The sequence below is a fragment of the Seriola aureovittata genome, chromosome 7 (assembly GCF_021018895.1).
Source record: "Seriola aureovittata isolate HTS-2021-v1 ecotype China chromosome 7, ASM2101889v1, whole genome shotgun sequence".
Taxonomy (NCBI): Eukaryota; Metazoa; Chordata; class Actinopteri; order Carangiformes; family Carangidae; genus Seriola; species Seriola aureovittata.
Window position 1 is genome coordinate 12300345 of NC_079370.1, and position 27974 is coordinate 12328318.

Below are 27974 nucleotides of genomic sequence, written 5' to 3' on the forward strand. Positions count from 1 at the left end.
ATGACACAGGCTTACATAAGCAGGACGTTTGCATATTTAATGGCTTTTAGTGAAACAAATTGCATCTGTAGCTGAGTAATGCTTATATTAGACTGATAGTGATCTTAAAATAACCTTAAATCTCTTCTCTGTACTTTTTAGTACTCACATTTACCAGCGAATGCTATTAGTGTACAAATCAACAATGAGTGGAGAACATGAACACTAGTGAGTTATATGCTTTTATTATAAATTTTAGCAGCCACTTCTTCAGACGAAGCTGAAGTATAACAGCTTGAACATGTAAAACAAACATTAATTACACAAGTGACTCATTATTTCCTGGACCCTTTCCTCAAAACTCATCTTGGTTGCTCCTGGTGTCTCGTAGCTGTGTGAGGGATGTCAGCACCTCCTCTATCGGCCTCCTGCCCAGCTGTTTACCCCGTCTGCTCCTCACATTCACTGTTCCACTTTCACTCTCCTTATCCCCCACCACTGGGTAGAAAAACACGCAAACAAAATGCCTGATAGTCATAATCAAGTATGGTAATGTTAAAAGCGATGACTGAGGAGTTTGAGATTGTGTAGTAAATTAAAAAACAACAGTGAAAGGCTTTAGTGTATTATGTAGCCTTAGTTTTCATCTTTAGTTATTCATCTTTACCAAATATGTAGTTGTACTGCGCCAGTTGAGCAGAGCGAATCTTCTTATTTAAGGTAGCTCCCTGATCGTCGCTCAAATCAGCCATGAAGAAAGCTTCACGGAACTGCTGGACCACCTTAACGGGAGAGAGGCACTTCTTTTATCTCTGTAGTGTGCTTTTGACTTTAACAAGCAAATTAATAATGACAGAAAAAAAGGTCAGAAAAGAGAAAGTACACTTGGTCTGCTGATGTACCCAAAAGGAAACCTTCATCATAGACTGACCTGCTTGGCGTATGACTCACTGTTGCCCCCCACAGGAATAACCATGACCTGCGCTGGAGACAACCACAGTGGCCTAGACGAGGTAAGCACGGAGAGGTGATGGGTTATGGTCCAGCGACAGTATCATAAGAGCATAATAAAAATGCATCTGACTTCATCTTGATGTGAATAGTGTCGTCTTCGCACCATTTCCCTCCAAAGTTTTCGGCCAGTATAGCGATCATTCTCTCCAGTGATCCCAGCACTGCTCTGTGGATCATCACTGGCCTGTGCAACTGTCCGTCTCGCCTGACAGGAAGTCAGAAAGATTCAACAATAGAGTGAGGGTTGGATGATATGACGATATAAATCAGACTACTGTTCACACTGTAGTAAATATCCTTTGGTATCTCTTAGAATAGGTCATTGTGTGCAATGCCGCGACTCAATGAGGCGGGTTGTTTAAATTATTTCTGCATTAAACAAAATCACTCCTTTCTGTTATTTTATGCATTAAGGTTTCTCAATTGCTTCTCTAGAAAATTTAGTATATCATGACATATATTGATGTTGAGATATAAAATGACATATATTGTGATGGAGGGTTTTATCTATAGTTATCCTGGTCAAAAACACTTTATATTAGCAAGTAGGACGGACAAATAAGAGGCAAGAAGAGATTTAAGGCAGAAACCGGGAGTGTGCTTGTCTCAACTGGTAATTCAATGAAGGACCAATCTTTCATGATCAAATTAGGCCTTTTTAACTTGAATAACAAGCATGAGGGTTTATCAAACAGACAAGCATGTGGTACTGAAGTGCAGGTTTAAAACACTGCAGATGTAGGAATGTTTTAAAGACTAAAAGTCAAATGCAGAAATTTATGACTCACCCGACATACTGAAGATCAAATCTGATTGGCAGCTGAAAGTCCAACTGGATTGTGGCACACTGGTGTTGTCTGCCAATAGCATCTTTGATCTGGATGTCAATCTACAAAGAAGCAGCGTTTTAGTATCAGCTTTTCTTTTCCAGCCAAGAACTACAAACGTCAGAGCTCTGAGACACTGCAGGTGGCAAACTGCATTTTTGTGGGCAGACATGGTTTCAAATGAATTGCCAAGACAAGCTGTTAATAGCTGATAGTGGCTAAGACACCCTAGCTAGAGACCTTTGAGGAATGTTTGTTTGTTTAATGGACCATGTTCGTGTGTGTCTAACCCCACCCTGACTTCACCCACCTCCACTGTCCGTGACTCCACATGAGCTTGATCATGTAATATCTGCCTGACGCTGACTTCCTCCTCTTGCTTATGGACCTCTTGTACGACTTAACGTGAAAATGAAATTGCCTCAAAGAAAACCAAGGTCATTCTCAAGTTACACAGATTTTGCACGGATCGTTTTACACTTGCTTTTTTCCTGTGCTAAGTTAACCGCTGACCGCCGTACATTGATGAACAGACACGTATGACAGAGGTGTAAATCTTTCCATTTAACTCTCAACATGACAGCTCAGTGTAGTTCAGAACATGTTGAACTATGTACTGCTTTAAAGTAACAACAGTGAAAGTGAATAAAGTGAGTGGAAGACAAAAGATGTTTTGGCTGCAGGTGATAAACAATATTTAATCTTGTGGGTGGAAGTTTCCTCAGTTTCCTCTCCGTTACATGTTGCCCTTCCCACTGACCTTTGGTCCATAGAAGGCCCCGTCTCCTGGGTTCAACTCCCAACGTTCACCAAAGTGCTGCAGACTCCTCTCCAACTGCTGCTCTCACACACACACACACACACACACACACACACACACACACACACACACACACACACACACACACACACACACACACACACACACACACACACACACACACACACACACACACACACACACACACACACACACACAGTAAGTAGGCTAGTAGAGAATGTAAGTACATTACTGTACATTATGATTGTCATGTTGGTCCCTATGTGTATATGTGTGTGTGTGTGTGTGTGCGTGTGTGTGTGTGTAGGAGCTTGGAACCATAATGTTCAATTACACTCAATTGAATCAGCTTAAATTGCTGCTGTGCCTATTTAAAAAGCGTCCGTGGAGATTTAGAGATATATATCTACCCAGCAGCCCGACACAGAGCAGCGCTCTATTGGAAAGTACCACTCACATGATTGGATAAGTGGATATCATTATACTATTTCATTTTGTTTAAATAAGATTTTTTTCCTGTAGCTGTGATTAACTAGGTCCAGCTTACAGTATGTACACATTCAAACAACTGGCTTTGTCTAGGACTATGTCTGCTTTTCGACATACCACGAGATGATAAAGTGCATTTGAATGTTGTGTGTGTTTACCTGCTCAGCATTATCCCACTGTTCAGGCTCCCCTAGACATGGTGTAGGACGTGTAGACAGTTGGCAGTGGAAGGAAAACCCAAACACTTGATACACACTCCTCACAAAGTCCAAACAAGCCACAATCTCTTCTTCCAGCTGGATAGAAAGAAAAAAAACAACAAAAAAACTGAAGAAAAGCGTTACAAGAAGACTTCATAACATAAATAATGGGCTAAATGCAACGGAGAGAATAAGCACAGGGGTTGAGAGTGTTAAATTCCAACCAGGGTGGGAAAAAAACACCCTATGTATTTACTGAAAAGCCCTGAACACTTCATAGATTGAATTAGTATTTCAGACACTAATATAGTAATGATTATCATGTGATCGTTATCTCTGTGAAATAAAAGGATGTAAACACAGGGGCTGCAGGCGCACAATCAGTATCATGGGAATGTTCCAGGTCTCTCCGTAGGGGATCAGGATTACGGCCACATAGATACACATATGGAGGTGTAATGTTTGAACGGCACAAAGACCTTCATTCATCAGGGCTAAGGCCTCCTGGAATGTCTCAAGTTATTTGTACAGCCCATCTGATCACCGTAATATGGTTCCACGTGTGTCCCATTTACACTTTCTGTCCCAGTTGCTGCACCTTAACAAGTATGCTGTCGTCAAGAAAAAGGTGAATCTGTTACAAAAAAACGTCTGCGTGTCTGTATGTGTAATGTGTACCTGCTCAGGTGTGCAGAAGATGTGAGCATCGTCCTGGCAGAACCTGCGAACACGAGTGAGACCTCCCAGCGCTCCGGAGAGCTCATTACGATGCAGTGCCCCGAAGTCGGCCCATCGCAGAGGAAGCTCCTTCCACGAGCGAACTCGCTGCTCAAACATGAGACTATACAGAAGAACGGCGAGTCAGCCACTGCAATAACACTTCAATACAGTGTGTGTGTGTGTGTGTGTGTGTGTGTGTGTGCGTATTCACCAGTGTGCAGGGCAGTTCATGGGTTTGAGAGCGTAGGTCTGAGACCCCTCTGAAGTCACAGTAAACATGTTCTCACTGTAGTGCTCCCAGTGGCCAGAGCGCTCCCATAATGCAGTGCTGTACAGAGTTGGGGTGACGACCTCGTTGAAACCTCGCCTTTGGTATTCACTCTATAATACATCAGGAAGGAAGCATGTGTGTGACACAGAACGCGGGACAGGGTCAGACTGTCACAACAGTGTAGTAATTGAAGGCTAACGAGAGCAATATCCTGACGACCGATATGAACATGTGTATCCTCAGGACACAATCAACACAGTACATTTTAATATACATGTGCGTGTGTATGAGAGACTCATTATGTTTACATGGATGTTATTACCTCCAACAAGGAGGTTATGTTATCTCCACTGTCTGTTTCTTTGTTGGTTTCTTTGTCAGCGAAATTAAGCAAATAGTAGTGAACTGATTTGCACCAACTGATGCGCTCGCTGCGCGCCCTTCTAGCTGAATTATAAACCCAACGAAGGAAACACTCAGGCTGACAATTTTTTGGGAATCCTGTGGGTCACTGGATTCCTGTGGGATTCCCGCAGGATGGGAGTCAATTTCACCATCTGTCACGTGACCGATGGGACAGGAAAAAAAGTCAACGGGAGTTGGCAGGATGGGAATCGTAATAACATAGATATGCACTTCTAATTTGAATAAACGCCATTTTCTTTATTTTGAACATATTGCTAGTCTTTCTGTTGCCTTGTTCTTGTTTTTATTCTTTTTAATCCTCTCCTCTGTGCTGTGGTGGCTGGTTGCTGGTGCACGACGTGTGGTGCAGCCACCAAAAATCAGAGAGGCAGCTCACTGCAGAGCCAGTGGATCTGACATTGGAACGCCTTGTTTCACTCTTTCCAAACTAAATAAGTTTTGGCCAGACACACTGAGCTGCTGCTGTGCAGTAGTGGAGTAGACTGTGGACTAGAGTCTTGTCTGTCTGCAGCTGCCAGCTAGCCGTCTACCAATCGCCTGCATATGAGGCATTTAAGGAACATCAGTAAATTGTCAAATCTTCATCATCTGCAGCCCTCTCTACCAATGGTAGAGTAGAAACAAACTTGTATCTATGTGGCCAACAGATAAATATTTCTGTTTGAGGTTCCATATTTTTCCTAGTGCTACCAAACAAACAAAATAAAAATTTGAGAATTGGAGGGAAGCTCTGACATTGTAATGGAGTGTAGAGCTGGAGGCTTCCCGCATTAATTATGCCACAATCAGCTGCATGTAAATCAGAATGTGAATGAAACAGTTCAATAAACCCAGAAATCATTTGATATTTTGAGAATATCAAAGTAGAGTTATTCCAACAAAGAGAGGCATGGTTAAAGTTTTAAGCTTTTACAACTGAGCTATCAACTGGTATACCTGATATTTACCTGTTGTTCACGACTACCACCGCTCCCTGGTCCTGATGAGGGTTTGAAAGTAAAACTAAAAGCTTGAAACTGCATTTTTGTCTCTTTTTGGAGTAACACTACTCTTGTGCTTTTACGTAGAACAATGTCTAACGTCAGATTATTCACGGCCATTTACGGCACATGTAGTCAGTGACTGAGTGGGCAGTGAGTACTGTATGTTCACCTTAATGAAGTCAGTGAGTGTGTTGTAGATGTGGGCTCCTTTAGGCAGGAAGAAGCAACTGCCTGGACTGACATCATTGAAGAAGAACAGCTCCTGGTCCTGTACAAAAACATGGCATTAATGATCAGAAAACACATCTTTCAACATTGGATTTTCACCCCCTCTTTTTTATCTGATCTCAATTTATGCATTTATGCACAAGATTTAGGTTTTGTCTTACCGTCCCAATGCGTCTGTGGTCCCTCCTCCTTGCCTCCTCCTGCTCTTTCTCCCACTCATTTTTGTCCTTCTCTGCTGGAAAGGCAACACCAAACAGACGCATCAAACTGGACGACTCTGTCTGATTGGCCAGGGTCACGGGCGACAACTGTGATGTTACAGAGGGAGAGAAAATAATGAGTGAACAAAGAGGTGGAAAGAGAGAGTGATGATCAGCCAGAAGAGGAAAGGTGAAGCGATGAGAGTAACAGCACATCTGATGGATGGCAGTGTGTTTGTAAGAGCCTAGAACAGGAAAATGGCCTCTGACAAAGACAACATCCTGCTGCTGGTATTTCCAGCGTGGCTGCCATGAAATTCCAGTCTTCCCAGTCAAAGCCCAGTATGGAAACCCCTCCCTCTCCCTGGATCAATAAAGACGAGGAAAATTCCATTTGCCCAGCATGTGTAACACAGTATGGGCTGTGCCAAATGAGTCCAAATAAAATATATATTTAGAGATTAGATAAGATTAACCCAGGATTCATCTTTGATTATTGTGTGGGTTTTGTTTCTTATCTATTTTTATGAAAATTATTATTACAGAAGCAGAATGGTACTGGCCTTCAAGCCTTAAGCTGAAACTGGATAAAAGAGCTGATTCACACGGTTAATTTTAGGAGCAGTTGTTCAATAAAAATTCAAGAAAACAAGAGGAGAGAATGGAAGTAAAACCACAAAGAGGCAAACAGAGACACACACACCTGGAGCATCTTGAAGACTTTGAGGAGGCCAGTGTGTGGGAGGAGGGGGCCGTTGCAGACCCCTACGCTGTCTCCACACCTGAGTCACAAAGAAGGGATAAAACAGGTTTAATCTCTTTGTGAGAGTTTAGGAGACGGCAGGTTAAGTCAACATGAGGCATGGGTGTGTGTGTGTGTGTGTGTGTGTGTATTAATACATGCCTGTATACTGTGACAGTGGGGCCATTCATCTGCTCCTCAACAAGCTGCAGTCTCAACTTACTGCTCTATAACAAGAACACCCACAAAACACACAGACAATTCATATGTTATCACAGTTTAATATGGACAGCAGGGTTACAGGAGGGGGGCTAACCTCAGTAAGTAAACACTGGGGCAGTAGAACACATCACCAGCACACCATAAACAGGAGCCACTCCTACAGAGTGAGAAATATCACTGCTACTCACATTATCAAGGGCAACATGTATAAACAGTTACACAAGCTACTATAGGTACAGTCAGGGCAAATCATTGTTGTAAAATATTATGTTAATTAAAAAAACGTTAAAATCAAGTTTATTGTCACAACACAATTACACCAATAAAAATTAGTGTAATTTTTGGGTGTGAGCAGGTTTAACACAATAAATGAAAAAAAGTAATAAGGTGAAATTTTTATATAAAGTATAAAACACATAAAAAACACAGAGATAGTTTCACTGTGATTTAGAAAGACAGGTATGCATGTGTAGAAGCCCTACCTGATTTATATGCTATTATTGACATAAACACAAGAGAAGCCGCACAACCAATCAACTATTCAATGTCTTTTAATTGATTAATTATACATATATGTATTATTAGAATTCATCTTTTTCAAGGCAGACATTTGACATAATGTTGCAGCAAAAGCACAGGTGTAGTTTATAACATGGACTGGCAGCAATCCATTCAGTTTTGCCAGTTCCAGGAACCTGGTGACGGCGTTTTATAGAGCAGTTGTGAGCAAAAGTGTGATTAATTACTGTGCTATTCTTGCTATGTTAACACAAAAATATCCTGTGTGAAACTGGTGTATTGGTACAGCAGAGACACTGGTGTTACTGACCTGAAAGAGCTCTTGTACCTCGTCTGTATTCAGCTCCAGTCTGGACAGAGGAAGACTGAGGGCTGCAGCCTCCTTACACCTGTCCTCTACATCATTTAGAGACAAGGCACTGTGGGTAGAGACACGACTCAGGTAAAACATTGAAAACAGAAAAATCTGCAGCAGTAAGACACATCTAAGGGTATGAAGAATGAATCACAAGCTTCGACATGATTATCGGGAAGGAATAGAAATCTAGGGCTCTGTAAATATTGTGTGAGATGAACATTAATAATCCCTGTAGGGGAAAAGGGGTAAAGAGTGTAAAGTGTAAAGAGGCAAAAAAAGAAAAACACAAGGCCATGATGGAGCCTCTTCAAGACAGAGAAGCCTAAAAACCACTGCCAAATATCATTTAAAGAATAATAAATTTTTGTGTAGGCAAGTTATTCTTAATGTATTCTACAAGTGCAAATAGTCCACACAAGGACAGATGATATTGTGACAGATTTCACAGACCACACAGTTGCGCCTAAAGAACAACATGTCCCTGCATCCAACACAGATCCCACTTGTGATCCTTTATCAGACATGATTACATGAATATCTTACCTGTTATCTAGCAGATGGTCACAGTAAAACCTGAGCTCTGATGTTCCTTCTCTGCACACCTCTGCACCAAAGGCCCTCTCTAACACCCCGCGAAGGACACACGCTCCTGTCCTCCACGCTGCCTAAAAGAGGGCAGGTGGTAGAGAGCAGGTTAGTAGATTAAATCTCTTAGTGGCATGATTGTCTTTCACTGATGTTATATTTTAAGTTTACCCCACCCATCTTTGCCGGGACATTTCCACTGAGGTCAATAAAAAATGATTAGGAAAAGAAAGAGGATGTAATCCCTTAGAATATTAAATTCCACCTTAAAAAAAAATGCTACGTTTCAGACATCTAGAAGGATCTCAAGAGAGATTTAAGGGAAAATGTGTAATTACCTGTTTTCCCTCTACTGTGTCAAACCCAAGAAGTTGTAGTTCACAGTCTGCCTCTAGAGGTTGTCCAAGCTCCCACAGCTCCCCGTTCACCTTACTCACCAACACTCCCTTCGCCCTGCAACAACACATGAAATAAAATTGTTGTGGCACTAAAGTTGAAATAAACACAATGAAATAAAACATTTCTGTGTGAATTATATATTTACCGAACACTCTGAGCAATTAAGAGAGGTGTGGTCACACCAGCTATTCCTTTCACTGTCCGGCCATCGGCCAGTTGGATACTGAGGGGCTTCTCTGAAATTTCAACTCTCTTCTTACTGCTTTGTTTCTCGCTGAGTGATTCAAAGACTCGGAGTCGCTCAGATAAAACTGGGGACACCTGCAGCTGGACAGGAAAGACAGAGATAAGCATGAAAAGAGGTGAAAAGGAAGAGAGGATGATAGAAGTGATATATAAAGTAGGACACACATGTGCAATGCAACTGGGAGGCATGCTATGATAGATATATAAATATTTCGAATAAAAAGGCCATTTCTTAGAGATTTTGGCTGTAACCATATGTAAATTCTGGCTTTCCCTCAGTTTAAAATCTGTATAATGGTAACATGATGGCATAGTTTTAAACTATTTTAGTGTTCTGGCAGAGTGGATCCCTCACCCCTAGTTTACATTACATAGTACCCTCATTGATACATAGGGAGTGAACTAAGTATTCAAGGCACCTGTCATTTTAATGCAACATAATTCAAACAGCCTCAAAAATCATTCCTCCAAAACTTCAATGAACACCTCTATAAGACAGTTTCAACTAAATTATAACCAAACAATGTGTTATGGCTTCAGTTTTGTCTTTTCCTCATCGTAACAGCTGAATTATAGTAAATGATACCACAGTCCTAAGTTGAATTAACATTATATCTCACAAATTAAAAAACTAAAGCAAAGATAAATTAAATGCCTCTACATCACCCTGATGATTTTCCTATATTTTCTAATCACTCATTCCTAGTTAATATTAATTTGTGTATCTAATACTGATATACATATGTCAAATTATCAACTGGTAGGCATCAAGCCAAAAAAGAGAAAGTGGAAATTATGGATGTGTTTATGTCCCTAAAGTCAAACACTGACACCTACTGTACATCAGGGCTCAAAATAACAATTATTTGCATTATTGATTTATCTGCCAGTTACTGTCTGGATTGAAGGATTATTTGTTTTGTCCAGAAAAATGATGAAATTTGTGAAGAATGTCTATCTGAGTTTCCCAGAGCTCAAGACATCTTCTAATACCTTGGTTTGTTCAATAAATTAGATTAGATATTTAAGTTGCAATGATATGAAAGAGAGAAAAGCAGCAAGTCCTCACATCTAAGGTGCTGGAACCAGTTAATTCTTGCCATTTCTGCTTGAAAAGTAAATCACACGACTATTGATCATCAAAATTATTGCATATTTTCTCTCAACTGAATCATTGATTATGGATTTCATCTGTACTTAGATATCCCAAGTATATAACTGTCCAAAAACCAAGTATCAGACCATGTCCAATGTAACTGAAAATGACAGATGAAAACTAGAGAAACATTAGTCACAGCACAAAACAGCTACATCTCCACAGTGGACAAACAACAACAGCTGCAGCTCTGTACACTGACAGCACAAACACATACACACACTGTTAGCATAACGTTAGCTGTAGTTACTGTACTGCAGTAAAGACAAGCTTGCGCACCTTGCTGTACCTCCTGTGCGCGCGAAATGTCGCACGAGCTGCCGGCCGACAGACAACCAGCCGGAACAGCTGTGTCACCGCCATCCTAAACACACCTGCCTAAACAAACGCGTTCATTTCCAAAAATCCCACATTACTGTCCCCTTCTCTGTAAGCGGCCATTAGACCGGAAGCACGAATTAGGACAGCAGCACTGACGTCATGGGCGCAACACTCTGACGCTGCAGTGAAGTAGCGTGCGCGTTCCCAAAAGTCGACACCAGAGCGCGCTTCCAGAGAGGAACTGCCCATATCGTTAAGAGCGGGACATCTGCAGTTGTTAGCTAAGATAGCAAATAATATCCCAATCTTAACACCTACAGCCATGCAGTCAGGTCAGGTGCTTCAGACTGGATTAAATATGTGCTGATCAAAACAGCGCACACTTTAGGAGTTTACGACAGGTGCAGCGCCACACACAACCCATCCATATGGACAGGAGGTGGGATAAAATGCACCCACCCAAATAAACTTCACACACCGACCTGAAGACTGACCAGCAGGGTCTGTGAGCTCCATTATGGAGCTGCACTCTTGGATTGAAGAGCTCACAGCTGTTACAGCTGCATCTAAAGTCTACTGGTTTGCTACCCGAAGCATTAGTATCTTTTAAATCAGTAATAGAGAAAATCTAACTGAATACAATTAGTATTTTACCCTCTAGGAAAACCATCTTCACTGAAGCTACTGTTCAAATAACTGACACATTTTAAAGTCAACCTCGCGGAAAGTATTACAACAAACACAAAATGCAAAAAGTTCTGAAATGTTAAAATTGACATCTAAATGCAGTGACCCCTGAATAAACTTTCTTACATGCAATAACGTACAAATTGACTGCGACGACCCTGCAACGTTCAGAAGAAAAACTCAGTTCATTCTGAACAGGGGCGTGAGTATGTTTTGGTTTTCACCAATCTCAGAAGTCAACATTTGTACAGTAGTAACAGTAGAACAAGACTTAACAACTGAAGTTACCACTGAACTGCCACTTGGGGGAGCTACTACACTTTCAGAAAGAGTATTGTCCCTCTACATAGTAAAGAGATAACGACTGATATCAAATACAATACATTTAAGCAACTAATGATATAAATACTGTGCATTCAGCCAGCGTTAAATATGTTTTCATGTCACCAATTCTAACTGTCCAAAGCTTGACCATTTAACTGTGGTTGGACCCAATTATTGTTAAACCTTGTGTGGCTTTTAAAAGGTGGGACAACCTACTCACTTCACTATGTCCATGGTAAACTGAAGCACACACATGTATGAAGAAGGTTGGGTTATAAAAATGCTACATATTTTAAATTAAGAGGCCGTGTTGGCTTTTGACAGACAACTGCCTGAAAAGGAGAGCTGATAGGTTTGCCTGTGGTGCAGGTGCAGAGTAAGTATTTAACATTAAGAACAGTTTGGCTGTACAATTAACAACACTACACTCTTCACTGTAGAATAATGGCATAGACGCCATAATGAAACACTTCCCTATGAATGTCTAGTGTAGCTGATGCTGAAGATGTTGATGCAACATGACTGCATTAAGTTAATTCATTCTTACGTCATTAACTGAATGATAATATGTAAAAAGTTGATCATTTAATTGATAACTGTACAGCCATTGCTTGAAGTGTTATTCTGTAAAGTTGCGACGGAGTTCATGGCTGCTGAATTCTGCAAATGAGGCCTATGTAATGATGGCCAATACCGAAGTGTAAAGCAAACATAAGTAGGGTTGCAACAATTTTAGATTACATTCCTAAAATATGGCTTTCCATCAACAGTGTGCATTGTAGGGTGCAAATGTCCGGTGGAAACAAAAAAGAGAGACAAAAGTCTCCTCAAAGAGGTAATGAGAAAAGTCAGTTGAGGAAAAAAAGTTATAGAAAACAGCAAATCACCCCCCCCCCCGTTAAATTAAGACAGTCAGTGTTGCAACCACAAACAAATGAGATATATTAAATGTGAGGAAAATTGATGCAAGTCACTCCATGAAAGCACTGACAAAAAAGTCTTCCTTATAGTAATGTGATATTCTCTATAAAAAAAAAAAAAAAAATTATAAATATGTATGCATATATTCACTGTGTCAAATAACTGCTGCTGAATGTGTGCATCACACCAGAAAGGATTGGACACTCAAAGACCAGTGATATAGCATCATTGATGAGAACAGCAGTAATAGCAATTGAACTTATCAAATATACACAGACCATCAACTTTGTCACTTCTTCAGTCATTTTCAAACTCATCTTGTCAAAGTTGTCTTGAGGTCAAGGGAAAACAAAGAGGTTATTAACAGGGACATTATAAGTGTTGAACTTGGTAGGTGCTTAGTGAGCATAAATTTGTTTAACAATTCTAGCTTTCTGTGATCACACCAAACTAATTTGGGTTGATTATTAGCTGTTTGATTGTGTGACTGCAGAGATGACAGACATACAGTTTACAGAGTGGTAACAGACTAGTATAACAATCAGTAAAACATCAGAACTCTGATGATGTGCTAACACTGCAGTGACAAATATCCTCTTTGTTGTTACATTTTTACAATGTATCTCAATGCGTCTTGATGAACTGTATTTTCAAGTCAACTTGTAAATGAGCACAGGAGACAGCACACATTCCATGATCAGACAAACACAGGAGACATGAGGCTTTGACACCAACACTCAGCCTACACCTCTCACTATGTGGATACACTACATCAGTGTAGGACAGAGAGCAGCATTATGGCAACAATTCCTGTACAAGAGGAAGGACTGCTGCTATTGTGCTGACCCTTTTTTTTTTTTTTACTCCCAGATGTGTTGAGAGGTGCAGAAGTGTTTTTGAATGAAGCCATGTGAGCACAAGGGGGCTCGAGGGAGAAAGCATGAAATTAGCAAAGAAACAAAACAGAGGAAGGGGCCAAAACAACTGGAGTATTTAAATAAACCATTTTAAAAACAATCATAATTGGCTCAAATCTCTTCACCCCCCTGATATCATCTGTGGGTGCTGCTGCTGCAAATGGTAAATTGCCACATCTATCTAGTAGAAAAATACAGCGCAAAAAATAGAGGCATTAAATGTTAATGTAATATGGAAATGGCAGCAGCTGTGTAGGTAAATGAAAACAATTTCTCTGAAAACAGGCTGAACATACAGCTGAACAGCGCAATGAATTAAAACAGCGCAATTTAAGTGATTAATAGTGACCAAATAAAATACCTCCCCCCCCAGTTGAATTGAAACTCTGGATTTTATTCAAGTCAGTACATGTTGAAGCCTAGCAAGAGTGTGGTTCAAACTGATATGCCTCCCCCCACCCACCATCCTCTACTGAGTATCTTCATGACCAAAGTCTAAGTTGAAGCGCGCACAGGCAGACATTTATGTTAGAAATAAAAATACATATTATCTTCACCCTCCTCTTCTGCTTGGTGGTTTCAAAAGGAGGACAGAAAGGTGCGACAGATACTGCAGAGAAATTCTTCTGGAGCTAAAGCTTATCCAAGGCCTCATTCACAGTAAAGACGGGGTGCGTGAGTGACCATCATTGTCCTCATTAACAGAAACAAGAGCTTGAAGAGAAAAAGCTGTATCATCTCAGTATTTTTATATTTACAAGCTTAGAAATATACAGTGGGGAGGGATAGAAAGGTGAAAAAGGTTGAGCAAGAGAAGAATATTATTTACAGCAGGTACTCAAGAAATATGATGTTAAATGTTAACCTCAGCTGCAACACAAATCTCAGCACTTCAAATGAGATATACCTTCTTAGAGCACACAACACACACACACACACACACACACACACACACACACACACACACACACACACACACACTCATGGAAGAAGAGATTACTTTAGGACCTACTTTCATCACTTCAGTTAAATATTTTCAAAGCAATAGTTTGACATTTTGGGAAATTTGGTTATTCTTAGAAGACATAACTGTCTGTTAAATATGAAGCTGGTGATAGGAGACAATTAGCTTAGCATAAAGACTGTAAACGGGCGAACGGCTAGCCTGGCGCTGACTGAAGGTAACATCATCAATCCACCTTCTGTGGCTGGGAGCGGTGACTTCCTGGAGTCCTGATGTTGCTGTGAGGTTTGTCAGGCAACCAGCAGAGACTCAATGAAGTCACTGCACCCAGACACAAAACTATCCCCCCTAAAACCACAACTTGTAGCTAGCTAGCTAGTTTCCCCCATTTACAGTCTTTATGCTAAGCTATGTTATTTGGCTGCTGGTTGTAGCTTTATATTTAGCAAACAGAGAATGATCTCTCAGCAAGAAAACAAAACATGCTTATTTCCCAAAATATCAAACTATTGCTTTTTTTCTCTTTTCCCATGTATCCCATGAGAGCCATGCCTTTCCGGTTCACTCTCCTGGTCTCCCTCTCTTGGGTAGAGTAACTGAACAATCACACAGCTAGGCAAAATCTAAATAAAAGTATAGTTTCATTTCTGCTTGAACTATGTTTCCTTCCTATGGTTATGTCACTCTTGAATCAGACCTAGTGAAACTTTTTTTCTACTTGTATGGAGAAATGGAAAAAGGGACAGATTGAGGGTTGTTACAAAACACTATGCACTATGCAACTGATAACCTCTTTGCTATACTGTACAGTGTTAGATGACTGGTTGGCTGGCTACCTACCGAAAGCATGAAGATTTAATCAGCTATTTACACACGACTCAAGGTAGTTTAATTCAAGCTAATTAACAGAGTAAAGATATCTGGGCTCATACCAGTGGGGCTAACACACACACTGCGATGCTAGATGTGTGGCTTGCACTTCTCATTCAGCTTGTCATAGATGACCACTTCAGTAGCGTGGGGGGAGGAAGGGTCTCTTCTGCCCATGATGGAATGGACCACCTGTGAATGGAGGACCGGGCCGCTTGCCCCCACGAAACCCGCCCATGGGTGGATCTTGATTTAGCTGCTGAGAGGGGGTTCGGCCTCGCAGAAGAGGTCTCTGTGAGATGGGGACCGAGAGGATTGGGGGCCGAGAAGTGGGCAAGTTGAGGAGGGGAACAGGGTTAGAGGTTTGGGTGCGGGGTTGAGCTGGAGGACTAGTGGGGGCTTTCTGGAGGGGAGGGGCAGCGGATTGAGCTGAAAGGCGAGTGGGTGCAGTGTCGACTGCAGGGGAATTAGGCGTGGAGGGTGAGGTTGTGGAGGATGTGGGAGAGGGAGAGGGGGATGGAAGAGGTAGATTTAAAGGCTCCTTCACTCTGCCCAGTAAAGGTGGAGGGACACCAGGGGTACCTGGGCGGTGGAGAGGGGGTGCATGACGTGGTACAAAAGCCTCTTTAACTGTGCCAGGACGGGGCAGCTGAGGGGGCTCGCCTAGCAACGATGTCATGAGGGGTGGAGGGGCCACTTTGTTTCCTCTGGGCCCTACTCCACCTCGCTCTCCACCTTCAGGTCTAATTGGGGGAGGAAGAGATAGAGGACGGTCAACAGGGACTAACACTCCTCCCACCATGACTGCAGAGGGCACGACAGGGTGGTTAGGTGGAGGGGAAGGGCGCTGTGGTATGGGGGGCGGAGGGGGGCGGGGCATTGGTGGAGGACCACTGAAGAAAGGAGATGTAGGAGGAGGATGCTGGTGTAGTAGTGATGGAGGAGGGGTCTGGATATTCTCTGTGTGGTAGGGCATTTGGAACTGAGCTTGGGGAGGGGGATGTGAATGAGGGTGGGACGGAGGAGGGTGGAGATGAGGGAGGAGGAGTTGTGGGTGAGGAGGAGGCATGGAGGGGGTCATGTCCTCAGTGCCACCCTGGCCAATGTTAAGAGGAGGGGGGACAGTATGGGGTGAGGGAGGCTGAGCTTCCATGTATTCCTCCTCTTCATACCACATCACTCCGCCTGGCCGGCCGCCAGCACCTCCCCCTCGCCGAGAGCCTCGGCCAATCACACGGATGCTCTCCACCGTCTTGATACGCTCTCCAGTGAGAGGCCGGTTCGAGTAGCCCAGAGTTTGAATGGGTGCCCCTTCAGTGCAGGGCGACACCAGAGTCTCAATACGATGGTACTGACCCTCCTTCCCATCCCCACCTGGAGACTCTTGACCTCTCCCCTTATCCTCCCTTTTTCCGCTCAGCCCGCCGTCATCTGAGCCAGTGCTTGCTTTACGAGAGCTTGCGGAGAGTCTCCTCTCTCCCATCGCTCTGTTGATGCCCATCATCCTTAACTGACTGTGATGCCCATCTTTCTTACCCTTCATGTCATTACTGGGGGAGGAGGAGACCTGCCTCCTTACATTCATTGCTTCATCTTCCTTTAATTTTGTGCTGTTCTTTTTCCCAGCTCCATATCGTGAAGATGAGGACCCCAGAAAGTCTCCATCGTTGTTACTTCCTGATGGGGTGATCACTGCGTCCCAGGGTTCACTGCGGTAGGCTGTGGGTGAGAGGTTATGACCTCCAGAAGACCCTAGAGATTCTGGCACACTCCCAGGTGTGTCCATCATCTCATCCTGGGTCGGCGTGCCAGCAGCCTCATCTCTCACTGGGGTCCCATCCACCCCGTCAGGACTTACATCACCTAGCGCAAGACTAAAACCTGGATTACCCTGCAAGAAACTGTTGATTTTTGATTCTAGGCTGGGGGGAGAGACAGAAGGAGCTGAGGAACGAGGAGGGGGTGGGGGAGGAGGGGACAGCTGTAACTCTTTCTCCCAGTCTCTGGTTCTCCCGGGCATGTCTCGTTTGAGGTTGTTCCCCAGACTGGGTTTTGTTTTTGGCGTGGTTGGGGTGAGTGGGGTTTTCACTGTGGATGATTCTGGGGAGGTTCGGGTGGGAGGAGCGGAGGCAGTGTTTGTCACACTTTGCAGGAGAGAGGACAAACCTGCACAAAGACAGAAACAAATGGGGGCAGAGAAAAAGAGATAATAATATAATAGACAAATAATATCCTTGTATATCATAAACACTGCACATAATATTGAATAAATGCCAGTTGCAATTAAAAATACAAGCAATGTTTGTGTGTCTTACCTGGTGTGTTTGTTTTAGACAGGGCATTGAGTATGCCTTCAGGTGTGATGTCAACACGTGACAGGATGCTGGCCAGGGCAGGGCTTGGAGGGGTTGCTTTAGAGGCTGTCGATTGGGCAGAGGGGGTGGTGGGAGTCCCAGGTGATGGCCGAGGTGATGGACTAGCTGCTGAGAGGCAGGTAAGGATAGAGAGATGGGAAGATCAAAGCCATAGCATAAATCTCAGAAATGACTCAAGCGCATTAAATTGATCCAAAGCTCTCAACTTAATTTCTGCACTGGTTACATCATGCAGTGCAGGTGTGGATTTTTTCAGGTCAGGGAAAAATTTATTTTTATAAAAGTAGGTCTGGACAGAATTCTCACATTTAACATTATTTAAAAAGGTTATGTAAATATATTTGAGGCCTGTTTAATAAATAATTACAATAATTTGCGCAGTTTAACAATATATCATATATCATCATGTATCACAACATTTCAAACCCCTTGATGCTAAAGAAAGGACAAAAACAACTTTAAGTTTTCAACAAGATAAGACATACCTCTGGCAATGGCTCAGAATGTATTTGTCAGACATGACCATGTATTTAATTGTGCCTCAAAATGACTGACGGTCTTAGGGAAATTCTTAAATGCATCACTCCAACAGGCCTTGATCATTAGCGCACCATCTTCTCCCAACCCTAAACATACCTGTATTCTTCATGGCCGATGTGAGGGAGCTGAGAATGGAGCTGATCTTTCCCAAGTCCACCTTTGCCAGGTTGACTCCTAGCGGGGTGGTTGGAGTACTTTGAGCAGTAGCAGAGGTGGGAGTTCCTGGAGTGGCTGTGGCAGCAGTGGTAGCATTTGTCTTGGAAGCTTTCGTAGGAGTAGTTGGAGGCTTTGACGATGCATCTGACTTTGTAGCCTTGGAAACAGCAGTGGAGGCCTTGTCTTTCTTCTCATCTGCTAGTGAAAATAATTCAAAGAGCTTATACATTTTCAAATCTGAATCACAACCCTACAACTGGGCAGCCTGATATGGATCTATATGAAGAAGAAAATGTTCAACACGGTGCAACCATAGATCTACAACACTCTGTAGCCACTAACCCCCTGCTGCGTCAGCCTCTTCATCAGACATATCCATGTCTTCCATGTCTCTGTTGTCAATTGGTATTTCTCCATCATCCATGGCCTTGCCATCCAGCTCTGGATCCACCTGGGCTCTGCTAGCTCCCAGTCCCAGGAAGGGTGAATCAGAGCCAGTCGGGGAGGGGGCATCTTCGGAGGGCGAGGGAATGGGGGAGTCCTCAGGTCCAGGAAGAGTCGACTTGAGGGAATCCAATTTCCTTTTAAGACTGGCCACACGGCTGGCAAAGGCATTGTATGCCTGGGCAGAAAGAAAGTAGGGGACACAGAGTTAAATAAAAGGTGTTCAAATTAACTTGTATCTATTGTAACGTTTATTTGTTTTCTAGGATAAATTCACAGTCATCCTTAAAAGGAAAGGTATTGTTACAATAAATGTCTAGGGTCATCATTCTGTTTATGAGTTTTCTTTTGAAAGAGAGAAACAATGACATTTCAAGTTTTCAAGTACCAAATAACTGTCTACTAAACAATTTTCAATTCCTCTCCTCAAAAACAAATTCTATAGATCTTTATGTCTTTAGATTTTCACAATGCGCCCTGTAAGCACTACCAGGGAAAGTGACGATGCAATAATTGGATCCAACACTCACATTGGCCACAATCTTAACCTCCTTGTACTGCATCTCGTAGAAAATGTCTGCGTTTCCCAAAGCTTCCAGCAGAGGAGGCCCTGTTTTCAACTCTTTCTCCAGGAAGCTGACAAACTCCTGCAGCTTCAAACTGCCATCCTCAAAGTCCTTAGCAAACTTGTTGCCTCCTGCCTTGTCTGGAGGATGAGACAATTGACAAACAAGCAAAAAAGTCAAATACAAGGTTTCTTCTGTACAAAGAAGAAAATTGTCTTACGTCTTCTAAAAATGATTCTATTCATAATATAGTTCCCTTTAACTTCTGTAACTTCACAACTATGTAAAATAAAGCAGTAATGTCCACTTCTTATGGATAATCGATATTTTTTGTATATTACTGGACCTAAATGTGAATTTATCTGTCGAGTAAAACCCAAAACATTCACGTGATATTTAAGGACAACTCAGTGTTCCCATGGTTTACAACAGAACTTATATACTGAATCAACAGTACCAGTTAAAGAAACCCATCTTATTCAGGATAATCCCAGACATTACTGTGAACCATTTTCATTTGAACAACTTTCTACTTAAAAATTTACAGAAATATTACATGGACCTCTCTAATGTACCTGCATTTACATCTCCATGAACCTACATCTACCCTCCATGAAGAGGGTACAGATAAAGAGTCGAGTATGTTTGGGGTTTAAGACATAAAGTGCACAGGGTAATAAAGGTGTGATGATGCAGGAATAAGCTGTGACATCTGACCTTTAAGTCTCTTGAGGGCCTCTGTGCTGCAGACATCCACTCTGAGAGCTGCCAGCTGCTTCTCTCTGAACTCTTCTTCTGCAACTGCTCTCTTATACTTCGACAACTGTTCAATGAGGGAGTGAGGCTAGAAAAGAAACAGAGTACAAATCAAAATGTAAATCACTGACGGCACTGTCTCAGACATGTTTACATCATAAGTCTTGCAAGACAAAGCTAACACAACACAAACGACTTACTGTGAACTCCGCTACGATCTTGGACTTAAGGGCAGCTTTGGTGTTCGTTGGGGCTAGAGAATAAAAGTCAAATATAAACTTAACACATACACTTACTACTGAATCTGAAAATAATTTGTAATCTATTATTAATTGGCTGAAACTTATTGCACTTTTAGATTTGATTAACACGACTAGTTACACACTGACCAATTGCAGGTGGAGTCTCCTTTTCTTTCTCCTTTTCTTTTTCCTTGTGCTTCTCTCGCTCCTTTTCCTTTTTGTTGAAGCTGGCTTTGAACTGGGCGATGACCTCCTCAGGATAAACACTCCTCTCCTCCCAAATAGAAAAGATCCTCTCCACTGACTTACGTACCTTTCCATCTCTGACATTGAAAAATGACAACACAAGATGACGCATTTCTTTTTTAAAACCAGTAATAGCCATATATATTGAAACAAGAAACACATCTACTACTACCCCAGTACTACAGGTGAACACCAACACTGAGTACCCACTTGATGAGCAGGATAGCATTAGGAAGGACCTCTGCGAAGGCTGAACGAAAGACAATGGCATTCTTTCTTTTGCAGTTTTGAATCACATCATTGGCAAGGTAAAAGAGATTCAAGCGATGATTATTGTCAGCTGAAGAAAAGGAGACAAAGAACACAGCATAAGATTAAGGGTGTAAGGGTGTACTGTGGTGTCCTGATACTGGAGCGGTTAAGACACATACACACAACTGTCTACCTCTGAACTATCCGTTATTAAGTAAGTGCAAAAATTAGTACATAAAGGGTATACATTACTCCAAAGGGCACAAAATGTAAAACATGGTTCAAGGCTAGAGGCAGACTGACAAATGGATATTGGTCGACAGTGACTTATCACAGACATATTGAATCAGTGTAAAATGTTATAAGGAACAAGAAATTTCAGTACAAACAAAGTTTATAACATAGTTCACCCATTAGACAGCACTGACAAATTCATTTTTCATCTTAGTCTCAATTCTTAAAAAAAGAATTTTTTTTTTTTTTTAAATCTGCTTAGATATTGCTTTTTAAAAATTTGAAATTAATACCACAACATATTCTGACAACTGGGGTCTATACTCACTCCAACATGCATTTTTACAAGACTCACAAGAGGACATTTTCAAAAGATTTTGCACCATCATGTGATCAGCTGTGAAATGCCACTTTACAAACTTGCCAAGTAATCATGAAATCATCAAATGGTTTGTGTATAATTGCCATAAGTTATACATTCTGTATTATGTTGTGTTTATCCAGTGAAGTCAAAATCAGCCTGTAATAACGGTCTTTGCCTTTGTGTGAATTGGGTTTCATCCAAAAGCCTTTATGGCATTCAGATTACCTAAACCTAGAAACAGCTATGATTAAACAGGAGGCTGAAGACTGTGCCTGCTTTACTGCTTTAGTTCAGTCATAGGTCTGGAAATATGTCTCTATGATCACCTAACTTTAGTATTAAACCATCATCCATTCATTCATTTCCAAAAGAAATAAAATATTGGCAAGGACACAAACATTTCTACTGCTTCTTAAAATAGATTTAGTAGCCTGATTTTTACCAGGCAGGATTAAATTACAGCCAGTTAACACAAACTTTAGCTAATATTCTCTGCCTTTCAAGAGGAAAATTATGCCTTTAAATTTCTCTACTATGTCACATTTTGTCAAATTTCAGATGCGACCACCCTGGTTGGTCTAATATATCTGCACCATTAGTAAATCACTTTGATTTACTAGATCGAATAGTAAACAAAAAAGGCGGAGACAAAGTGCTACAAGTGAGGCAAATATTCAAACAATTGGAATTACAACCTGGAGTCACACAACATGGGCTTGTCACAGATAAGGTATGTCATATTAGCATTAGAAGAGCTTTAAAAAAAAAAAAAAGAGAGAGAAATCAGATTCATTGAGAGATTCTTACTGTAAAATGTATTAGTTCTTTTACTCCTAAATATCAGTAATAATGTTAACAACCCCAAAATGTATCAGGATGTTAAAGTAAACACAACCTATACCATTGCTTTAAACACACAATAATGAGGGTTCACAAGAAACCTGGTTGACATTAAAGCATTTAAAAAAAATTTTTTTTATCAAATTGATTTACAATAATAGCTGAAATGAGAATAATGTGGAAGGTGTATCTACATGGCATTGTGCAACAAATGAGAATACATAGACAAACACACAACAGTTATGACCACCAAAACACAGGAGCAATTACAATCTCCATTGAGATGTGTCTGAAACCAAAAGAACATACCTGCATCCTCATCTCAAACACTTCGATAAAAGTTGCTTGAACAGCAAAGAGCCACACAAGAAACACAGTCAACAGAGAAGTTTCAAATATCCACAAAGTCTACAGCAGCAAATTATAACTGAATATGTCAAATATGACATCTCATTTGTATCGGTGTGCTCTTAAAACATTACAAAACTATCGGCTTGTTGCTCATTTCCCCCCTGGTACAATACAATTGGGAAAAAGTCAAAAAATCAGTCTCTGTGATTTGTATTGTACAAATGTCAAATGTCATGGCAAAAGTACTGCCTTTGGACAGACTTTACAAATCTAAATTAAACCTGCATAACAGACTGTTAGATTATGTTTGATCTATGTTTCCCTTCAGCAGTCTAAAAAAAAACAAATAATATTCAGTCAACTGAAAACCTTGAGTTGAAATAATAAGAGTCAAGTAAAATTTCTAATATAGGGCATGCAGCAATAAAATTAACAAATTATGAACTTCTTCTCAAATTCAAAATAATATCTTCTATTACTATATCTTACTATTACTAGAATATTTTTTGTTCCCTTATGATGTATGCACCTGATTTTATTAGGATCAGTCACAACCACAAAGACATTACATGGATTATCTGATAACCGGCATTCATTTGAATAGTAATTTAACTGTAAACTTGTATGTGTGTCAGTTCTGTTAGAAATGCTCTAAAACACAACACTGAAGTCCTCCTGTACGACACACATGAAACTATGCTGTACCTTGAAGGGTAGGTTCTGAATTTTTTTCCTCTGTAAAAGTAAAAAATCTCCACAGTAGTAACATCACTTAGCTTCAATGGTAATTTGCTTATTATTCCATTATTTTAACATTGTAGTACTTCAAAGTATCAAACAAGCACATTTACCAAACACTACTACTGATACGACAGCTAAGACTGGTGCACAAACACAACTAATGCTACAAATATCCCAAAAATGGCATGTTGGCTCTGAGGCATGAGGGCATACTGCCAGGTATTTAGATCATTTCAGGCACTCCTCCCCACATGACAAGCTTTTCTTTCCTCAACTGCATTGAAATAAAATAGAAGATGAAATAACATGCTAAAATAAATGCAAACTAATGTTTACCTGCAAGATAGGGGAACAGAAAAATGTGCTTCGGAAACTGGCTGACACAGATAGTCCTTAGACAAAATGCATCAGCTTTATACCCTTTGAGACATATATAGGTCATTTTCTGACACAAGAACAAACATTTCATAGTCTAGAACCAGCAATAAATGATGATCGGTAGATTGCCTCTTGGCACTGCTCTCCATCAGACAACAGTGGCTCAGCCAGTGCACAGCAGTTCATTGTGGGTTGTCAGCATAAACTTTTACCGTGCATTCCTCTGTTGGCACGGATGCAGCGGGGTATTTTTAAAAAATAGCCAAATAATGATTTGAGCGACGATGACGATTCGACTGGGAACTCCCTAATGGATAATTCAAATCTAATAATTTTAGGGCTGAGGCCTAGAAAAGGTCTTGTCAATATGCGTTTGATGGTGTTGTTCCTGCAAGCAAGACACTGTACTTGAAATTGCGCATTTAAGAAACAAAGATTTCTCTGTAGTGAAGATTTCAAAATGTCTGTAACTTCTTTGGCTTTCACCATTTGTAGTGATGTCTTTTAACACTTATAAGTTACACATTTAACTTTTAATCAACACTTCCATGCAGAAATATTGACTGTTCCTAGCATAATTATCTTAATGTAGTTTTCATGTACTTTTTCTTATAGGATGTTGTGATATTTTTAAATATACACACATTGTGTTGGCTTCCATACATAATGAAAGCAAATGCAGTCCAATAATCTGTTAAACCCCCTCCATAAAGTTTGACAACACATATCAGAGTTGGTATTAAGCACAATTACAGGCCCTCAATCCTCATACAAACTAAACAAAGTTTGACAGCTGGCGATTCTTTTCAAACAAAGATGGGAGCTAAACTTTTCTATCTACCACCACAATGATGGGTTATTAGAAAAATACTTTTTTTTATGACTGTCCATTAATTCATGGCATACACAGCGAATATCTCTTTATCTTCCACAAAAATATATAGATGATTTTAAAAAGCATATGTTCAATATCATCAACTGGCAGACAAAATTTTACAACTGGTTTGTGAATGCTTCCAGCTTCACTCTCTGCTTATTAACAACATAAAAAGTCATTAGCAACGCCCATTATATTCCATCCTCTATTAATCAATATCAGTGGCCAAAGAACAAAATATATCAGTGGGAACCTCTATTGCTTTCTCTATTCTGCCAACATTCAGCTAAGAACCAGATGAAATTGGTGTAAATCTACTCAACTATTCATCACTCCTGGTTTTAAAAAACAATCAGCTAAAAACAATAACTCTTCTACAAATTTTTAGAAATCCTAAGACACCATGCACATTTCTGTAACGCTATGCTATAAGACAGCTAGATGCATCCTGTACGGGATATCTACAGTAGTACAAAATACCAACAACAGGAATACTGTATACAATTGGTCAAACCAACTCACACTAGTAAGGAAGATCAGTCATCACATTACTACAACATACTGCACATAAACTCAAACCCTGCAGTAATTTTAAGTTTGACTTTTGTCAAATATTAAAAACAAGCAAGCATTGAAGTTCATTCTTGAGCTTTGAGACAACACTTTAACAGGTACATTCTTAATACACTATCCAGATGCTAGCTTTTCCCAGAGCTTTTGTTCTTTTGAGATGTTTGTCAAACCAGTGAAAACAATGACGGAAAAAGCCCACGGACTTGCTCATTTAAATAATGAAGCTGCAGGACACCTCTGATTGCTAATTGCAGTATTTTAAGTGCTGCATGCAGGACTCACAAAACGTCAAAAAATTGGCAGTAGCTGAGAGTCACTTCCAAAGTGCTGTGTTTTAATTAGAGCTGCGACGATCAGTATATTAATCGATTAGTCTGCAGTAATTAATCTGCAGCTACTTTACTAATCAAATTATTGTTTTAGCAATTATTTTAAGGAAAAATGGCAAAGACAAACTTTCTCTGGTTCCAACTTCTCAAATGTGGTGATTTGATGCATACAATTGTAAACTGAATATCTTTGGGTTCTGGACAGTTTGTTGGACCAAACAAGCCATCCAAAGACATAACCTTAGATTCTGTGAAACTTCAATGGGCATTTTTTGTTTACTATATTCTGTCATTATATAGACCTAAACAAATAATCAAAACAACAATTGGCATGTTAATAAAAAAAAAAAAACAATTGTTAGTTGCAGCCCTATTTGTAATGTCTACATAATTTCTTGGTTCAAATGCAAAAGTTTTTCAGACACAGCTGCAATACAGTAAATAGGCGCTGCTTTAAAGTACCGTTTCACTTAGAATTTTATGCAAATGGCACTAGATTTGGCAATATCAGCAGTAACAAAAACACTTGACTGATACTAGAATGCTTTTAAAAGCAGGCATCAACCACAACTGGTAGTATAAAATTATACTGTGTTAGCAGATCTCAACTGCATAAATGGGAATTCCAACATTCAGCAACATAATAAAGATGACTCTGAACAGATTAGTGAAAGAATGCAGAAGACCCCATGATATAGAAATGAGGTCAAACACTTATCAGACTTCAGTGACACTAGTCTGCAAAGACTATTAGGCGTGACTCTGTAGTCCTACTTTACCAATAATGGATATATATCCAAAATGTTTTCTTTGTTTTAAGTTTGATATAACCAACCTAAATCACCTATCAAGTTTAAATTGCTTGAATACCTTTTACACCAAGCTACCACAGTGGCAGTAAGATTACATTAACTTATGAAGTTAAACTGCTTCCATTCTTACCAGTGGTCAAAGTACTCCGATCTTTTGTTTACATAAATGTAGCAACACCACAATGTAGAAATACTCATATTGAAATCCTGCTAGCAAAATTTAACTTCTGTAAAAGTAGTAGTAGTTTGTAATTACTGTGTACGTCACTTCAGTGTTGCTACTGCTAAAGATGGGGTTCATAAGTAATGCATTATGATGCATTTGATGAACATGTTTTATATTATATTTATATTCATTTGAATCTGCAGTTAACCAAAATAAAATAAATGTAGGGGAGTAAAAAGTACAATACTTGCCTCTGAACTATAGTTGAGTTATAGTATAAAATGTTAATCAAATGCAAATGAAGTATAAGTATATCAAAACTGAAATTAAATAAAATACTTTAGTAAATGTACTTTTAAAAAGTGTTATATTTCCATGGCTGCTGTAAGGTGCATCAGCAAATTACAATGTGACATTAAACGGTAGCTCAGTTGTAACTCGTGGTGTTCTCCATAGTCATCCTGTTTTTTGTTTTATTTTGTTTTTAAACGTAGCATTGGCTCTTAAATTCTGCTTTGGGTAGATTTTCCCTTCTTCTTGGCTTTTATAAAAGTAGCCAATTCATCAAAAAATGAATCCTGCATGTCAGACCAAAACAGAACTTGCACACGGATCAAACTGCAAAGCACCGATTAAAGCTGACATGTAACTAGATGTAACAGAACACGTTGTAACCACCTTTATCTCATGAGTTCATAATTTGAGATAAGCAGTGCATGGTAATTCTTCGTGAAAAAGCAGAATCATGTCTTTCCAGAGCGTGAACCCCGGGAGGCCCAACGGTAAACAGTGCTAGCAGGGAGGCGTTAGCTTAGCTAATATTAGCGGCTAATTGTAAGCAGTGATAACAACGTCAATGTTGCCTTAAAAAGATGCAGTCGATTTCAGATTAAAATTCCCGTTGGGAATGAATCAACATCGTTTTCTAGTGCACTGATTCGCCCTGCACCTGACCAAAACCTACTACTAGAAGCTACAGCAGAGTTTTGCAAGCTGATCAGGTGATCATGGGTTTGAATTAGCTAAAGTGTGCTAGCTAGCGGGTTAGCTTCAGCGGCAAGCTAGCTACTCACATTTCTTGAGCCACTTCATCCAATAACGAACGATGAGGCCGTGGTGCTTCTTGTTTTCAATGCACCAGGTCGAAAGTCCCTGTATTGACTCCATAGTGTTGGAAACTCCCTGAAACCGCCGGTCCAAAGACGCTTCCAGAGCAGCGGTAGAGCTGCGGGCTCCGTGGCCGCTTGCAGCCCCAGAACCAGCCGCCATCTTTCCAGCTCTGTCTGTTGATCGCTCGCTGCGGACGAGGATGAAGGAGCTAATGTAATGAGAAAACACGCCCCCATGTTTGACTTTGCCATTAACACACAACTGTACTAACAA

At 40.6% G+C, this 27974-nt stretch overlaps 1 protein-coding gene across 9 annotated transcripts; it reads right to left on the reverse strand.

The window, feature by feature from the left end:
- Positions 1-208: 208 nt before the first annotated feature.
- LOC130172045 (threonine--tRNA ligase 1, cytoplasmic-like) lies at positions 209-27871 on the reverse strand. Of its 9 annotated transcripts, none has more exons than XM_056380456.1 (18): positions 15412-15602; positions 9089-9264; positions 8883-8997; positions 8503-8624; positions 7912-8020; positions 7023-7087; positions 6822-6900; positions 6080-6226; positions 5860-5958; positions 4222-4391; positions 3969-4131; positions 3249-3386; positions 2581-2658; positions 1782-1882; positions 1097-1198; positions 911-983; positions 647-761; positions 209-477 (listed from the first exon to the last, which is right to left on the reverse strand). In XM_056380456.1, exons 1-18 carry the CDS (start codon positions 15463-15465, stop codon positions 335-337), a joined length of 2049 nt encoding a protein of 682 aa, XP_056236431.1. In that variant the 5' UTR covers positions 15466-15602; the 3' UTR covers positions 209-334. The 9 variants fall into 9 exon arrangements, 7 of the variants coding, with proteins under 7 accessions (XP_056236431.1, XP_056236430.1, XP_056236429.1 ...); XM_056380455.1 differs by having other exon boundaries at positions 9089-9270; XM_056380454.1 differs by lacking the exon at positions 15412-15602 and adding an exon at positions 10625-10819.
- Between the last annotated feature and the right edge of the window lie 103 nt (positions 27872-27974).

Coding starts and splice junctions, on each gene's coding strand:
- LOC130172045 (XM_056380450.1), bottom strand. CDS start 27,860: ATGGCGGCTGGTTCTGGGGCTGCAAGCGGCCACGGAGCCCGCAGCTCT. Junction 21,015..27,664: donor GATGAAGTGGCTCAAGAAAT/GTGAGTAGCTAG, acceptor CCTTTTCTTCAG/CTGACAATAATCATCGCTTG. Junction 20,275..20,386: donor AGATCGTAGCGGAGTTCACA/GTAAGTCGTTTG, acceptor TTTCTTTTCTAG/CCTCACTCCCTCATTGAACA.